This window comes from Amphiura filiformis, chromosome 1, assembly GCF_039555335.1.
Source record: "Amphiura filiformis chromosome 1, Afil_fr2py, whole genome shotgun sequence".
In the NCBI taxonomy this organism is placed as follows: domain Eukaryota; kingdom Metazoa; phylum Echinodermata; class Ophiuroidea; order Amphilepidida; family Amphiuridae; genus Amphiura; species Amphiura filiformis.
This window is the reverse complement of record NC_092628.1, coordinates 38904260-38922928: the sequence shown is the minus strand read 5'-3', so window position 1 is coordinate 38922928 and position 18669 is coordinate 38904260. Positions and strand designations below refer to the sequence as shown.

The 18669-nt window shown below is 34.6% G+C and overlaps 1 protein-coding gene across 1 annotated transcript in view; it reads right to left on the bottom strand.

Annotated features, from left to right (window-relative positions):
• Window positions 1-315: 315 nt before the first annotated feature.
• Window positions 316-18669, bottom strand: part of LOC140146799 (uncharacterized) — a 95707-nt gene continuing 77353 nt past the window's right edge. The window contains exons 96-105 of the mRNA XM_072168683.1: window positions 18285-18398; window positions 17674-17787; window positions 15402-15515; window positions 14263-14376; window positions 13817-13930; window positions 6413-6526; window positions 2656-2769; window positions 1915-2028; window positions 983-1096; window positions 316-406 (exon numbers count right to left, since the gene is read on the bottom strand). Coding sequence (XP_072024784.1) covers window positions 402-406; window positions 983-1096; window positions 1915-2028; window positions 2656-2769; window positions 6413-6526; window positions 13817-13930; window positions 14263-14376; window positions 15402-15515; window positions 17674-17787; window positions 18285-18398 — 1031 coding nt within the window. The 3' untranslated portion in view covers window positions 316-401. The remainder of the gene's footprint in view (window positions 407-982; window positions 1097-1914; window positions 2029-2655; window positions 2770-6412; window positions 6527-13816; window positions 13931-14262; window positions 14377-15401; window positions 15516-17673; window positions 17788-18284; window positions 18399-18669) is intronic.

The following is an 18669-nucleotide window of genomic DNA, read 5'->3' as shown; positions in this document are numbered from 1 at the left end:
AGTTTTTTTGGTTAGCCCTACCAAGCAAACAGTAAACTTTTGACTTTATGCTAATTGATGCTGGCTTCCCAACTGAATATTATTTGCAAATCATGCTAATAGTATAATGAAATGTATTAACTTGAGCAATAGCAGCGCCAGTTAGATATCTTGCTATATATAAAAAATAGACAATAAACATTTTTAACTTAATGCGAATGAATACAGGGGCTGATCAAGGACTGTTAATTATGGGGCACAAAACCTGAACTTAGGCTGACTTGGCATGATTTTGAGCAATTTTTGCTTAATTTCTTATGTTTATGGAAAATTTAAGGAGGCATACACCAATATTGTCTCCAATGTGGATCTGCCCCTGTAATACTGCATGCATTGCTTCCCAACTGAATATAATTTGCAAATCATGCTAATAGTGCAATGAAATGTATATAATATAAGCATTAATAGCAAGGGATATAACATGCCAAAAGAAAATGAAAAATAATACGAGACTTACAGCAACTGAGAGGATGCTGCTACATATACTCTTATATGGACAAAATAGAAAGCACACATTCTTAAACATTTATAATTTTATGCTGAAATCGATAGCTTATCATAAAAGTGGTATTAATACTTAATTTTCACTTCATGGATGATATTCTGATATTACTTTGATATTTATATAAATACAAAATGCTCACAAACATAGCAAATATTATTATCAACATATTCGTCCCATTGTATGAAGCACTCTTTGAAACTTTGTATATTTCTCCATTTTCTATGCATAATATTGTAAAACTTTGATGAGGGTCCTGGTACCCTTGAAATACTATTGGAAGTGAATTATGCATACGCATGCTCGTATTAACATGTGTAACATAGTAACACTGTTCACTGTGTAACAAACATTTGTAAAATAATCAAGTCCTGAAAATGTTGAAATCATATAGATCTCCACAACCTTGGCATTCCCTACTTGACATATAACTTGACTTACGCTCTGTGCACCTTGTTCCGTACCATCCTTTGGGGCATATGCACTTAAATGAAGCAAACCTGTTAAGGCATGTGGCATTGTTTTCACAAGGGTTGTATGAACACTCATCAATATCTGAAAGAAAAGTTAATAGTGATTTGGTTACTTATTTAACATGATTTGATCCATATTACTTTATTAATTAGATAAGTAGGCTTTCTCGATGGGAATTCATAATAGGTCACAGTTTTTCTACAAGCCTGCCATCAGTTATCACATAATTACAGTACCGGCTGCACCTGTACTACGATAACAGACAGTGTACTTGTAGAAATACTACAACTTTCTTTATTAGAATTTTGTATTTGTACTCAAATAATATAGTGAATTGCAAATATCAAACATCACAGAAGGATGGTGTGATTTCATAAATTTTACTTGGGTTGATGCCCTTGATCCACTCCCCGTCTATGGAGTATAATACTGGTATTTCAATCTCTTTTGATATTGGAGTCAAGAAAGAAAATTAGTAGGCCCAATGAATAATGTGTGAATGTGAATAATAATTAATGGGGTTAAGGTCCTTCAGACACTGCTTCCAAATCAACACAAAACATTTTTTAACCCCAATATTTCTCAAGAATAGATATTAAAAGAAATATAAACATTTGGTATTTCCTCTAATAATGACCTAGCAGTATGTAGCAAAAATGTGCACCATTAATTTGATGACAATAAAATTCAAATTCCAAAATACACTATTCATCGTAAGGAGTTCTTAAAGATCCACTTTACAAAAATCAGTTCAACCCACTGGCATAGTAAGGGGTATTTGATGAAGGAGGAGGAGCTGATAAGAATTAAAATGGTATTGGTTCTCCAAAATACAACAAAACAAAGTGTTTCCCTCTGTTATCAGCAGACATCCACATCATGCACTGGTAGGATCTTACCTTCATCGCATAAATCCCCAGTCCATCCAGCAGTACACTGGCACTGATATCCATTGTTGTAGTCTATGCACTTAGCTCCATTCTGACAGGGACTACTAGAACATTCATCAATAGCTGTGGAAGTAATCATACAGCATTATATAGCATATTTAAGAGCTTTATTCTGGTAAAATTTGCTTTAAACATCATAAATTAACATAAAATTAATATGCATTTTTGTTCTCACAATCATAGTACATAATGTTTAAATGTCCCCAAAAGGTTTATTAAATCTGCACACACCCATCAGACACATCCCAACAAGGAGCACACATACCTATTCTGCTGTAATGGATGTTTACCAAATGTGTACATCCATATAAAAACGATGCACTTGCCGGCTGCTACATGTGCCTCATTTCAAAAAATGGCTAGGAATATATACCAGACTCATCTCAAGTGGAGGTCACTTCAAAACATCCCCAAGTGATATGGTTATGGAATGTTTGCTGTATTAATAAGCTATGTGACTTGGGGATGATATAAAGTGACCCCCACTTGAAATGAGTCTGGCATTTATTCCCAGTTATTATGTGAAATGAGACACATGTAGCAGCCGACAAGTACATCTTTTTGATATGGATGTACACAAATGTGATGTGATTAAACTTTCACTACCATAACTGACCAATTTATTAAGATGGGGAAGTAACAAGATAAAAAACAAACCAAAAAATTCTCTACATCTCATGAATAGCTTACCGTCTTCACAGTTAGTACCGTTCCATCCATACGGGCAGAAGCACACATAGCCATTTAGCACATCCGTACACATGGCACCATTCTGACATGGGTTACTAGCGCATTCATCAATATCTATGGTCCAGCCAAGGTGGAGTTGAAAATCAAGAATATGGCATTGCATAGTAGAGGTTAAAATTTCACACCAGTCCCAATGTTATAAAACACTCCATGAGTATTTGTGGAAAGATATGTGTTACAGAGAGTATAGGTCATAGGTCATACCATGAGGTCCGATATCATGATACAATCAATGCCAGTGAGGATTAGTCAATTTACAATGTCACATATGTGTCACGCTCATGAAATAAAAACAAGTGTTACTGTATTACAAAGAACAAAGGTCAAGGGTCACTCAAGAAATGGGGTCATAGGTAACTACAGGTCAGTGGAACTAAGAATGAATTATAATATCACCGATATGTCATTCAACATACAAATGATAAATGTGAGGGAACATAGTCAGAAGCCCTTGGGGTACTCTGTATACCTTGCAAGGCTTGCACTATGGGTAAATGTCGCCCCCCCAAGATCCTCTTTTTCAAGCACTTTTACCATTCCGATGGCCCCCCCATCAATTTCCTTTTCAATTTCAGAGACCCCATTTGAAGTTGCCAGAGACTTTTGGCTAGATTTTCCTCCAAATACCCCAAAAATTAGCTTCAAATTAGAGCTCCAAACACTTATTTCTGAAAATATTTGGAAATACTTGCCCAAAAGGGCACTAAATAAAGCCCCATTTAAACTCCAAACCCTGCATTTTTGAAATCTGGGCAGCACTTACCCACCAAAAAATAATTGAGTACCCCCTGGGGTCAGCGGTCACTTACAAAATGGTGCTGTAGGTCAGAAAGAAAGAGGTAAAATCATTGGCAACACAGGTAGTCAACTATTAATATAAAAGAATGTGCATAAAGGTTTTATAGTGAATTAAGAAAGGTCAAAGGTCACTCAAGGAATGAGTTCATAGTTCAGATTTAGGTACAATTACAGGGAACAAGGATCAGGCAACTTACAATATCACAGATGTGTCATGTGCAAATAATGTGGAACATTAAACATTGCTGAAGAGAAAAAAAAACACTTCTGAAGGAAAAATAAGAGAAAATGATCAAGAATATAAATGAAATCACATAAAGGAAAATGAAAACAATTAACGTAAAAGTAAATTATAGATTACACAATCGAAAGTAAAAGATAATGTGAATAAGCCACAGGGGTCTAAATTAAATTGAATAAACTGTGGTACCAAAAATGAATAAAAATAAAAGAATACTGTATAGTGGAGAATATTTGCATTTGTATATTTTTGTTGAAATAGCAAACATTTAAATTTGATATCACAGGAGCAGAGGAATAATCTGCTCATTTAGTAACTGAAAAAATATATTTGTAATAACCTAAAAAAGCAATATTTTCTGTTATACAGTATTTAATACAATTTTGATTCCAATTTTGCTAATTGTATAATTCAAACATATTGTTTTAATCCGATTTGTATAATAGCAACACCTGGGCTTTCTATTCACAATATAAAGTGATAAATATAGTAAACAACAGAATTGACAATGCAGGTATTGTTTTACAATTCAAAACAATATTAAATATCAGAACAGAATGATAAATGTATCAATATTAAAAAGATATTAAAAGAAATATAAACATTTGGTGTTTCCTCTAATAATGACCATGACAATGGTAACAGTATTAATTCAAAAAGTTTTATAAAAACTTCTAAAATTCTAAAACACAGTATTTATCAAAAGGAGTCACTAAATATCCCCTTCTTAACAGTTCAAGCCACAGGCATAGTAAGGAGTATTTGATGAAGGATGGGGAGGCTGTGTAGAATTGAAAGGGTATTGAATTTCCATGTTTCATGATCTTGCCATCAGGGCTGCAGCATGGTCCAAAATATAGGGACAAAGTCTATGAACAAACAATCCTCTGCTGCCCCTTACACCGGTATACCCTGCAATCTTGGCTGGTTCTCAGACCAACCATGCCAGAAAGCTGCCAACTGGCACCACCCACTGCCTGCATCTTTGGTAAGTAGCAGGAGATTAGAGAAGTGAGAGACCATGGTTGCAGGGGACCAGCGAATGACACATCATTGTTATCCTTTATCCAACTCATAATAGAAAGATTGGAGCCAGGGTATACCACTTGGTATGGGGAACAAGACAAAGACAAAATTAGATAAAAACTAATGCAGTATGTAAACCACGGAGGTGTACACTGCACTAGTAAAAGTCCAAAACCAAAAAAGCATAAATTTTTCTCATATTATGTCCCCTCATGCCCCTTGCTATGCCAGTAATTCAACCCCGTATCTATATTTTGGTAGATTAACTTTTAAAAACAAATTGGATAGTACAGAATATTTTTGGTGCTTTAAATAATTTGGAAAGATATATTAGAGGAAACACTTCAGGAATTACATTTATTACAAATTGGGTAAAGGGAATAAAAACACATTACAAAGTTGGAAATGGTTAACAGAATTGGTGCAACATGGTGATGGTGCCAATTAGCTAGAAAATAGAAAACAACAACATTAATTGATAACATTAAAGAAATTCAATTATTTCATTAACAGAGAAGAATGATATTAACATATAGAAAATTATATGATAATTTGAAATGATAATTTATTAACAGAAATGTGACAACATATGAGAATATTGTGACCATTAATGAAGGATCAATAAAACAGTTATTAACCAGGGGGGTGTTACGTATTGTTAGTAATTGATAATGGCTCGATATTTAAAGATTTTTTATCTTAATTTTGCAATATCTGCTTAAATATTTTTTGTGGGATTACAAACAAATGATTGTAAACATTGAAGCAGATTGTTCCTTTGCATTTTTGTTTATAAGTTCATTTTCAAAAAATAAAATACCTATTGAAATGGTTGCATTGTTTTAAATCTTTGTTTTAATTACAATATGAGCCATTACCTGTTAATAACATAGAACATTTATGGACAGAACAACACAGAAAGTCTTTCACAGGACTTTTCTTTAATTTCAGTCATGCGCATAAATTGGTAACAGTATCACTTGTCCGAAAAGACATTTTTATTCCTTAACATTTGGATATCTTTATAGTATCCTTTATATCCCATTGATACAGCACTACTGCATTTCACTTGATATATTTATCCAAAATTAAAAGTTTGTTTATTGTTTGTTTACTTTTTCTTTACCCTGGGTCCAAATTCAGAGGTACATTTTAGTATCCCTGTTCTTTTATATGGCCCAACAACAGTATTCTTGCTTCAATCACTCTATGTAGGTCAAGTATACATTTGCATGTGCTATACTCATGGTATATAAATCAAACAATTGGCAAATTTGAAAAGTCCAATGAAATTAAACATGCAACATGAAACACACATAATACACAACTGCATGCACACTCCACATGCACACTCTCTTATCTTATGCACATTCATACTATTACATATAAAACATAAACACATGCATAGATTTTAATGTGATACATACAAGTTTGAAATATTCTCATTTTTGAAAACTCCAACAATTTCAAACTCAACCAAAATTGACAATTTTTATAAAGAAAATTGAAAATTGCATTTATTTTGGTCTCTTTGAATCTGCATCATAAGCATTGCATCTATTGTATCACATTCAATTCTTCAATCCTTGCATGATCACAATGTTTGATTGGCCTAAGTCATGTAATAATTACTCTGTGCGCATTCTGGTCCTTCCCATCCATCAGTGCATTCACAGACGAATGCGCCCAACATATCAACACAGGTAGCACCATTCTTGCAAGGGTTGATAGCACACTCCATGATTTCTATAATGGTAAAAACAATACAAATAAAGTAAAAAGTAATAGCATTAATTAGTTAAATATTGTAATTATATATAAAGTATTGGGCAAAAGTAACACAATAATCAAACAAATGCTCATGGTATTCTGGTTTGTCTCAGCTCCACATGCATATAGGTTTTTGAATTCAAATTTTTAAAAATGATTTTAAATCAGGGAAAAAAGATCAAGACTTCATCAATTTTGTTGTGTAGAATTTTAATGACAGTAGATGGGCTATATTAAATGCATTCCAATATTAATTGTTGTAAAAATAGAAAAAGCAACATTTTTCTCTACTTTATTTTGCATCTGAAATTAGCTTTGTAATAGACAGTTTGCATCATAGTATCTAAATGTCCAATAATAGAAAAAAGCAACTAAGTAAACTAAACAAGAAATAATTAACTATTGCACCAATTTTCTTTTTTATACTAGCACCATACACACAGACCAAATGAGAACATCCACTAGACTTGAAAAACACCAGCCAAAACTAAAACAGAAGTATTTTGTGCTACTTATAACTAGACAAATTGATCGCTTTTTCAACTGTAACATTCACTACCATCCAGATTTAAATTCCATTTAAGCTTTACACTACGTGCAATGCAATAATTCTACTGACAAAGACAATATTTTCTATCAAAAGAAACCCATTTCATAAAAAGTACCATACCATATGCATATTATTATTCTTAACCAGGACATTTATTAAATTTGTAATCACTTTTTAAACTAAAATGTTCATGCTTCCCCCTCACATGCTCCAAAAAAACGTAACACATAAAGTGGTATGATAACTTACTTCTCTTCTTTAAAGTGATGCTTATTATAATAGTGAGATGGAAAGGTGGGTGTTAATACCCAAGTTGTATTAGGCTGTCCATCTATAAGGTCCATTTAGGTTATGCGGTTTAGCTCTTACAGCATGAAATGCCATGGGTTAATTGTTCATTTAATTTCACTTGAGGTAGGGATAACTGATCTCACATTGTCAATCTGCTAAATTAGGGGTTAAATTACAGACTTCAGAGTATGATTGTTTGTTTGCGTCGCAGGCAAAATTCTATTATGAACTCTGTTTATATATAACTGACAAATGTTTGTGCGTGATTAATATAATACCTAAATAATAACAAAAAAATAAAGTGTTTTTTAGCTCGCAATAATAATATACCGTACTGACACGAGTATAGTCCCACCCCATTTTTGGGTGAGCATTTTTCAAAATTGGGGGTGGGACTATACTCGAATTTAAAAAAAAAAAAAAAAAATTGGGAATATATGGATAGTGTCTGGGTTAATTTGGTAAATTTTTCATTAACTGATTGTTAAAACTTTTTCTAAGAGCTTTACTGGAACTCATGACAAAAAAACCCAGAGTTGAGCATCCTGAGAGAGGACATACTTTATAGTGAATGACACTCAGAGTTTAGAAACAAGTCTGTCAGTATCTATCATGTCCAAGCTACCTTCAAACTTTATAGCATGGACAGCCTTTTCACACTCAGACAGAGCAAAGGTAAAATACTACATGGCTATATAATACAGAGGAGAAAAAAGGTCAAATCAAACAATGTTATGAAGATATGATTTTCACTGTAAGAGAACTACAAATCAATAATAACAGAAAAGTGACTGCATCAAAATGCTATGCTACAGATAAGAACATACAGATGATTAGTATTGAACTGAAATGAAAGAAGAATGATTAACAAATAAATGATTATTTGATTATACAAAAACATATCATATATGAAGTAGGTACAACTTGTGGTGTAAACCATAATGGAATCTAAAATGGAGAATGTACTTTCCACCATGTTTGCATTTTGCCCCTGGGAGGGAAACTACTCAAGTTAACTACCGTAAAACCCCGTTTACAAGCATATAGAGTGCTTCTGATGAAAGCTACATTAATCCAGGCACCATTATGGAGTTTGAGCAAATAAATTACGGATCCAAGCATACACAAACAGGTATTATTTTAAGAGCAATTTATTGTATTGGTATATTTACGCTTGCTTCGAATTAATTTAGCTTTCATAAAAACACTATATATGCTTGTAGACGGGGTTTTACGGTATGTTGAGACTTGTATGATTTATTTTGGATTTTAAGGAAAGTTTTGCACTAAACTGGCAAAATTTTGTATTGCACTAAAAAGCCAAATTTTGGAGTTTCATCTTGTGGCAACAAAATCTAGAATATCACATTTTGATTTATACATGACAATCCAGTCAGTGAATTTCCCATTGCATTATATGTGGAACATTATAAATTCATATTCTCCATTTTAAGTTCCTTGCTCACGTGAACACATAAGGTCTAATATGTTTATGCAGTATGTACAATCATATTCTGTGCAAGAATGAAAGAAAAACAATTTTCATGAAATACTTAAGTGTGCATATGCCATCTTATGATAAACTTAATATCATAATGTGAATATATTTTTCATCACTAAGTGCTGTTGTTATTAAATACATGCTAAGGATTCTAAAACTATTTAAATGAAAATACTGTGAAATTGAGATTGAGAGAAAAAGGGAAGTGAGTGAGAGGAGAGAAGGATGGTGGAGACAGTGAGATAAATGGAGAGAGAGAGACCGAAAGAGGGGAAAAGGAAGAAAACAAGACAGTATGAAGGAGAGAAAGAGTAAGAGAGTAGAGAAAATGAGACAGAAAGAGTGACATAGAGAGAGGAAAGGAAAAAGACACATGCTCATAAATTTGTACAACAATCCGTTATTACTGTTCAACTAATCACACAAGAATAGTTTAACTTGAATCAGAAAAAAGTGGAAATTATGTTATGTATTGATAGATGTATACAGCAAAACCACTAGTAGATAAAAAGTCTTTCATAGTCTCTTTAGAATCAGTTTCAGAAGTGCACAGCAATCCCTTGAAGAAAACTCCAGTTGAAATAAAAGTTTGAACTTAAAAGATGTAGTACAGTCATGAAGTTCCCTGAAAATAAAGTCAGCTGAAAATTATGAGTTCAGACAATTCGATCCAAAAGTGGATTGAACCAGATTGAATCAGATGAACAAACTAGTGATATATCTATGCTAAATCTAGATCAAAGAAAAGAATTCAACGAATCATTATTAATCACTAGCTAGAGAATCTGTTCATGGATGTGTTGGTTGAAGATGAATACATGCATGCATACGATGGTCTCACCAATAGCACATAGTGGTCCTTCCCATCCTAGAGTACACTGGCATTCAAATGTGTTGATCAGGTCCACACATATAGCACCATTAGAGCATGGGTTGCTCACACATTCATCGATATCTGGCAGGTGAGGAAATAATGTGGATGTTTTTTTGATAAGGTATCAAAGTTTAGGCACAAATACCGATTAAGATCTAAACCGGCGCTATTTTAGCTTAGCATGTCTGTATTGGTAAAAAGCTACTCTAGATTCCAGAAAAGACCTTTCTTTTTTCAATAATGTTTGTTTTGAGTATCGAGGGTGGAAGAATTTTGAAATATGATGCAGTTATTTCCAATGTCATTGAGATACATCAGAATATTGTTGCTTCAACAAGGGCACAACCAAAGTGCAGCTGCTCTTAGCACTTTAAGATTGTAATTATCCCCTAACCGCTCCCCATTACACCCAAGTTGGGTGAGGCAAGTGATGTAAAGCACCAACAGGTTCTGCAGGGATTTGATCCCACTCCTCGAGCTTCCCCGCAATCATGAGTCAAAGTCTTAACGGCTGCGCCCTGTGCCCTCTATTCTTTATTAAGGACTTATTCCAAGAAAGTACAATTAATTTTTTGTTTGATTTACACAAATTCCAAATAGTGCAAAACAAATGTGGGGTACAACATTTCAAGACTCCTTTACTTGTAAAATATATATATATATTACAGCAAGCTCTTTGTTACACTATTTTGTTCATTAAGCGCACAATAGCCAGCAAATAACAAACTTTGGTAGCAAAATCTAAATAAGCAGATTCCAAACATGGACACAACTTTTTGAGATATTGTCTAACCCATGCACTGTTCTAAAACATTGTGAGATAAACTTAACAGTCTCAGTGTACAACAGGCTTATTTTTAACACACAAAGTACTCATAGAAGGTTGCGATACCTTTGCTATTTTTGTTTGCATATATTTAAGCTGTCTTTGTTAACAGATTAATGGGGCTTCTGATTCTTTAAAAAATGTCCTTTACTGGATGCAATTATCAATGATGTAGGTATCAAAAATAAAATCTTATCAAACCATGTTAAAACAAGTGTCATCAATTGTTTGGTAGTACTTTCCATTATAATAAACCTATTACACACAATGACATGACCAGAGACTTAAAACAGTTTGATATTACTACCACTGCAGATGCAGAATTTGAAAAATTGTCAAATTAAAGGGGATGATAGATTTAAATTGCATGTTACTGTTAGTAGCCCAAAATAGGCTGAATTTGCCGATTTAAAGCCATAATGTATGATTTCCATCAAATTTTAATTTTGTTGTTCTTTATCCAAAATGTTGCAATAATATTAGTCATAACTGTCAGGAAGGGAAGGAGTTCTGCACATTTTAAGCAAAAATAACGAGGAAAACTGAAAGAATCCCACTCGCTATTTTGGCCATTTTACATGCATTTGTATGGCTCTGATGACCTACAAACACAACACATTTGGCTGATTCCATGTAGGTGTAAGTTGGGACAAGTGTACACATTACAAATACAGGCTGAGTCAAAAAGAAGTAAACTCATGTTTCAGGGGCTGTAACTCGAGATATGTAAGGAATCTGCTAAAAATGAAAATACCACTGCAAAGAGCAAATTCTACACGTCTATATAATAAAAAGAATTGTTGCAATTGCTCACAGCAAACTCAAGTTATACTCATTTGAATACAACCACCCATTTTTGTAGCTGCACACGGTTTCACTTCCCAAGTAGAGGCCTACCTATTATATTGATTGGTAAGGCGCGATATTCAAATACAAATAAAGTTCTGTGGCAGGTGTGGTTTCGTTCAATAATTCCTACATGTTAAAGGGCTCTTTTCAATATGAATTTTACCTCATTTCACTACATTACAATAAAACGGGCCAAATGACAACATCATGGTACCACAATTTACTGCACGGGAGCGCACGTTTCTGTCGACGAAATATCATGAAACTACGAGTCCCACTGAAGTTCGGCGTCTTTTTCGTCTCCAATTTCCTACAGCTAACCGGGTTTCATGTAAGGGAGCAGTATATAAGAATGTGAACAAGCCCAATGTGCATGGGACACTAAGGAACAGACAGCCGGAAGCTTCAGGCAGTCGACCACGAACTGCTAGATCACAAGTGAACATTGCTAGAGTTAGTTACCGCAAGAGCAAAGATCAGCTCAATCCTTTACCCAACATTCCCCAATCAAGCTTTTGTCGGATCGTTCGCAAAGACTTAACTTGGTATCCATACAAACTATAAGGCCGTCATGGACTTTGTTGAATGTTAATTTAAAAAAAACAACAACAGAAGTTTCAACAATAAATCCTGTTATCACTTTGCTGATTTGTCGAAATTGAAATGGATGAAAATCAACCAGCCGTGTGCAGCTACAAAAATGGGTGGTTGTATTTAAATGAGTATAACTTTAGTTTGCTGTAAGCAATAGCAACAATTCTTTCTTTATTTAAACGTGTAGAATTTGCTCTTTTCAGTGGTATTTTTATTTTTAGCAGATTCCTTACAGATCTCGAGTTACAGCCCCTCAAACATCAGTTTACTTCTTTTTGACTCATCCTGTACAGCAAAAGAAATTAAGCTTTAAAAAAATTAGACAATTTCATATTATAAGATCGTACATTATGGCTTTAACCAGATTCATTTTTCCATTTCAATACTTTTTAATATAAATTGCATGATCCTAGTCTTGCAAAAAACATATCTATCATTCATTATCAACAAAACTATTTTAAGCCTCTAGTTTCTACCCACACACACGCTCTTTGAATATTACGCACTAGACTCGCATCGTTGGCCTGTCCATCCAGGAGGACAGAAGCACTCGTAGACACCAATTAAATCATTACATGTTGCATTGTTCAAGCAAGGCATGCTGGCACACTCATTTATCTCTGTAATAAAAAGGAAATTACAACATATACACATTTATGATTTATGTTGTCATAGCGGTTTACATTTTACACTCAACCTAGAACAAAATGCTAGTACATTCATCTGACAAATAATATAATTCTGAGTCACAGTTATATACATCTTTACACACTACAGGTACTTACACTGTACGTCACTTGATATTAAACATAATGGTAAGAGCCCATACCTATAATTTGGTTCATTTCAAGTTCGGTAGTGACATTCATGTGTATTTCGCTCGCCGCAGTATCAAATCGCTCGCGTAAAGTTAAATGCCCTGAGTGTAGACGCACGCGTACATGGGCGTACAAATGCGAAAGAGCATTGATGTCCCTACCAAACATGAGGTGAACCAAATTATATTTACCAGTGCATAGCATTCCCCAGCTAGCTTCAGTTTTAACCAAGCTGCAGTTTGTTGCAGCTTACTGCAGTCCCAATGCTTAAGCTCCCAGTGATTGAGGGATTTTCAGCTGCAGCTTACTGCAGTCCCAATGCTTAAGCTCCCAGTGATTGAGGGATTTTCAGCTGCAGCTTACTGCAGTCACAATGCTTAAGCTCCCAGTGATTGAGGGATTTTCAGCTGCAGCTTACTGCAGTCACAATGCTTAAGCTCCCAGTGATTGAGGGATTTTCAGCTGCAGCTTACTGCAGTCACAATGCTTAAGCTCCCAGTGATTGAGGGATTTTCAGCTGCAGCTTACTGCAGTCACAATACTTAAGCTCCCAGTGATTGAGGGATTTTTCTGGGAAAACTGCACACTGATGTTCAGGTATGGGCCCTAAGCTATTTTTGACTGACAAAAACAACCAAACCCTGCAGCCTGATTATATCAACTTCTCACATCCCATTGGGGGATTCATTTGGTGACATCCTCAATTACCTGAGAGAATAAGTAGGGTATGATCTTGACATTTGAAGTTTACTATATACCAACAAAGTATTCAATAGAACCATATGTGTGACATGCAGATATCAAATTCAATATTTCATATAAACTGAAGCATGCCCTCATTGTAGAATCCAAGTAATATCAGTAATGATTGGACAACCTGTGGTAAATTCTGAACCTCAGGTATTAACTGTATTCCTTAAACTATTTGCCAATATTGTACCCCAATGTGTAATCAGTTCTTACCTTCTTCGCATCTGAACCCAGTAAATCCTGGTGGACACTGACAGGTGAATGTTGTAAACAGATTGATACAAGTAGCACCATTCAAACAAGGGTTCTGTAAACAAGGATTTCTCTCTGAAACAACAAAATACAGAATAGCATGATACAGTTTTCACTTTAGGCAGTCAGTTGGTAAGATTTTGCGGAAGTGTTACTCCTGCCTCAAACATTAGTCTTGAATAGAGGATCAAAGATGCGACTTGGAATGTTCCCTTGTCTCGGTTGGAGGCAGGAAACTTCCAGAAAAACCAAAACATTCAGTCAAGGTACCTGCTCCATGCAGATGGATCAGTAACAACTTCAATGCTTTGAGAAAGCCAGGAGGTGTCTGGCAAAACTGTAAGTTTTTCATTTAGTCTTGCCAAACAAACTCTTAAATTAAGATTAGTGAAAGTAAATCTACCTACCTTGCTGACAGAATTCCCCCTCAAATTCTACTGTACACATACACCTATAACCGCCTGTCTCGTCTATACATGTCCCTCCATTTTGACATGCACCGACAAAGCAATCATCAACATCTGCAAGTGAAAAAATTGATTCAAATTAGATTTAAAAATTTACAACATATTACAAACCAACTATAATTCATCAGCTGCATACAAGAAGGTTGCAAGTTATCATCATCAGTCTTCCTCCACCTTCTGCAATCTTGTGCCATCAAAGCCATTTGTTTTGGCTGCTCTATTCCATCAAGATATCCAAATAAGTGCTGAATATAATGTAAAAACAACATGCTCTGTTATCCAGGCTTTCTCTTCAAAGGGCAATGACCCAGAACTTTGAGTTTAAGGTCCCTTCCAAGGGACAATGATGGGACAATGTATGTCAGGTTGTGGATCGTTGCATTTGGGGTCCTATCCACTCTCTTGATGTTCAGCATAATCACACTGCAACCCACCAGTGCTGAAGAAGTGATGCATGGATGAGCCACAAAAATTTCATGCGAGTGTTTTTCAACTTGCTTGTGTGAATCAGTTAAAATGTACACTAATAATATATATACTGCATGATGTAGGCATTCATTTTGCTTTCCATATCCTTGGAGTTGACTATGATTCACAGCAATCTTGATCTGAACCCCGCCAGCATGATTGCTACTTAGTAAGATGAGGTTGAATTCTGTTGTAAACTTTTGCAGCAATAGACTGGAGTAAGATGCCCCAGTAGTGAGTCATGAGAGAGACAGATATATCACCTTTCTTAGGTAGAGGGATGATGACATTTGTGATCCATTGTGAAAATGGTTATGTTTGTGTACACATCCATACATAAAGTGTGGAAGATATCAATTATGCAATCATCTTTGCCCTGTAGTGCTTCAGCTGATGCTGACTCAGTCTAATGCTGTCAATCTTCATGGCTGCTATAATTGCTGTGGTTGTACCTGCTGTGGTTGTCCCGTCTCAGGTTGGGGGCATTGGTGTTGATTTTATAACTTACTTACTGGTTTTAAGTACATAATTACAACAAAGCACTTACAACCTTCTCGCATTCAGCTATTTGTGATTTGACAAGTAATTTGATGTATTCAAGTTCAACTCACCATTATCACATATTGTTCCTGTGAATTCTGGAGGACACTGACAAGTAAAGGAGTTTCCCATGCTGGTACATATACCACCATTCTGACATGGATTGGGCTCACATAGGTCCACCACTGAAAATAACATGAATATAAATTGAATATGTAAACATGTTGTTATTGGTATAAAGAATATGCAGCACTTGATATCATTATCTAATCCACATTAAAATGCTTCTAAATCTATCTAGATAGAACACAAAAAGAAGAAATATAAGTCATATTAGATGGCAAGTTCAGATGGTGTAATATAAACCAGTATTGGAGTAGTTAAGCCTAGATTTGAATTGGATCCACTTTTGGTTTGAGTTGTCTTGGATGCAATTGGATTATGAGTAGCTTCAACGTTTAGAAGGGATCTTGGTTTATGATAGGGCAGACTTGACTCTAATACTGGTGTCATTAACAACCTCTGAGAAGATTATTAAAGATCAATGCTATGTTCACAACAAATGCTGTGACCGCAGAAAACAAATGCAACATAAAAAGAGGATCAGATTATGAAGTAAACAAAACATAATACATGTATAATAAGTATGTACTTGATATTGAGTCAACTACATGCTCAAGTGAAAATTGTGCAATGTCTGTAATCCTTGTGCAGTGAAATACCATGTCCTCTGTTTGTGATGAGTTTGTAGAAATGATATTACAAATACTACACAATGTTAGACAGAACACAATCACACCATATGATAAAATATCCAATGAGTGCACAGTGGTATATGATATGTCAGCTGAAATGCAAATATCAAGTTTATGATCTGTAGAAAATGAATATTAACACAAATAAAAGAAGAAACAAGACTTAATGTAGAATCACAAAGACATTCTACCTCACTTATGATACAAATAATACAAAATAAGAATAACTGAAACAAAACAAAATAAAGTTATGAAAAGAATATGATACAGGTCCTATTGAGATGAAAATTAACAGTGCAAAATCTGACAGAAAGAACTGAAAGAAAACAATACAGAAGATTAAATACAAGATCTTCGGTGAAACAAAGAACACATGGTTTTGAATATTGAATTGAACATGACATACTAACTAAAGTCAAAGTAACACTGAATCAAATGAAAGTCTAAAAAGAAGTACTCCAAATGACAGAAAAAACATGCAATGAACAATACCACTTCAAACATGGCCACAACATTGACACAAAGAGCAAAAAGTTTGATGAGGTGCTTGGTGCAGAAATTATGATCAAGAAAAACTAAGTACTTCCAATGGAACTATTTTTACTCTAGACAACAAAAAAGTGAACTAAAAAGAACAATATGGCACAACATTAACACAACTATGAAAATGAAGCAAAAATGCTGATGCTGCATATGGTGCATTCGACTCAATATCATGATGAAAATATGAACCAAAAGGAAGTTGTCTAAAAACTAAGACACAGAAGAGTCAACTGTACTCTATAGTTAGCCCAAACAATAAAAGTCTACTGCAAGAAATATGATGTCACATATCGTCCTGATTTATCTTTTTTCTTTTTTCCCACCTAGTAACATATCTACTGACAGTATCTCACAACTAAAAGCATAAATGCCTAACTAAGTGACAGCTATTTGCTTCTAATGTTTAGGCCTTCTTTTTACAAGGCTTTTGCCAACACCTACCAGTTTGGTCAAAAACTCACTTCATTTGTCTTTAAAATACTGAAGTAAGACTTCAAACAGGGATGAAAACAAGCACTGACATAATTTCCTGAAACTGCTTTAACATTTCCTGAAAATGTGTATTTATACTTTGTACAGGGAAGATCCAAGCAAAATTTCCTAAAATCAGGAAATTTCCTGAAGATTTATATCCCTATTCAAAAATTGGAGGCCACCCTAAGAGATTGGCATTAGGGTTAGGGTTCAAAAAGGTTAAGGTTAGGTTTTAGGGTAAGAGGTAGGGTTAGGATTAGGGTTAGGAGTTAAAAGATTAAAGTTAGGGCAATGGTTGGAGATAGTAACCACTATTCTAAAGTTCCTCAAACACTGGCTTCAACTTTTTCTGTCTAAATTCACACATAAAGTCAGTCCCAGAAATGTCACCAACAAAATGAATAGATGATACTACAAAATAACATGCACAGAGAAAAATTGAAATGATTGAGAACAGAAGATAAGCCCCAAAAGAAAATGACCCTACACAGTGTACGAACAATAATCTCTGCTAAAAGCCACACTAAGCTACCACAATGGATGCTGGCCTTTTTAGATGGCTCTTACTTACTAAATTCACACATAGGTCCAAAGAATCCACTTGGACATAGGCACTGATATGTATTAGGGAGGTTGAGGCAGGTTGAATTGGTAGGACAGGGACTACTAGCACACTCGTCCACATCTGGAATAAAAAGGTTGGCAGAAATTCCCTTTAATATTGGCATTCCTCCCATCTTATCTACCAAAGCATGAATATGTTGTGTATAATTTTAATTTGAAGATAATCGATTAAACTGTTCTTGTGTGAAAATGCAAATTTCAACATGAATCACTTTCTTTGATACAATTCTACACCCAAAAAGTCTGATCGTGGATTTGACTGTCTAGACTATGGATCACATTCACATGGATTTTTTATAACATTTGGCACACAAAAAATCTTGTGAATTTCACATCTATTATTTACTTTCATGTTACTATTATTTACTTTCATGTTACTAACTAAAAAAATCTTGTGAATTTCACATCTATTATTTACTTTCATGTTACTAACTCTGCGCAATTGTAAATTATTTTAATCAATCATAAACCACAGCTATTCTTGTCAATCCATCTGTAGCACTCAAACTAGTCTAATCTGAAATAACACTGATCTAGACTCATATCATCATGTTTTACCTATAACACAATTTGATCCGCTCCATCCCGGTGCACAACTGCACTCAAAACTGCCATCTAGGTTTGTACATGTACCTCCATTTAGACATGGATCGTTAGCACACTCATCGATATCTGAAATATAGAACAAAGGCTCCTTGCATTGCAAATATCCTAGTTTTTTTTGGATGGAAAGCTTAAGTTTTACGAGAGACAGAAAGCTTAGCCACTACAGTGAATTCTTTTTAAAGAAAACCCCACCTGTACCTCAATGATTTCTGATTCTAGATATCAAACATAGCTTATACCATATATTGTCTAATAAATACCCCTAGGGACGTTGAATTGTCAAACGGTTAATTAGGTCTTTCCCATTATGAACATTGCTAGTACTATCTGACAGTGC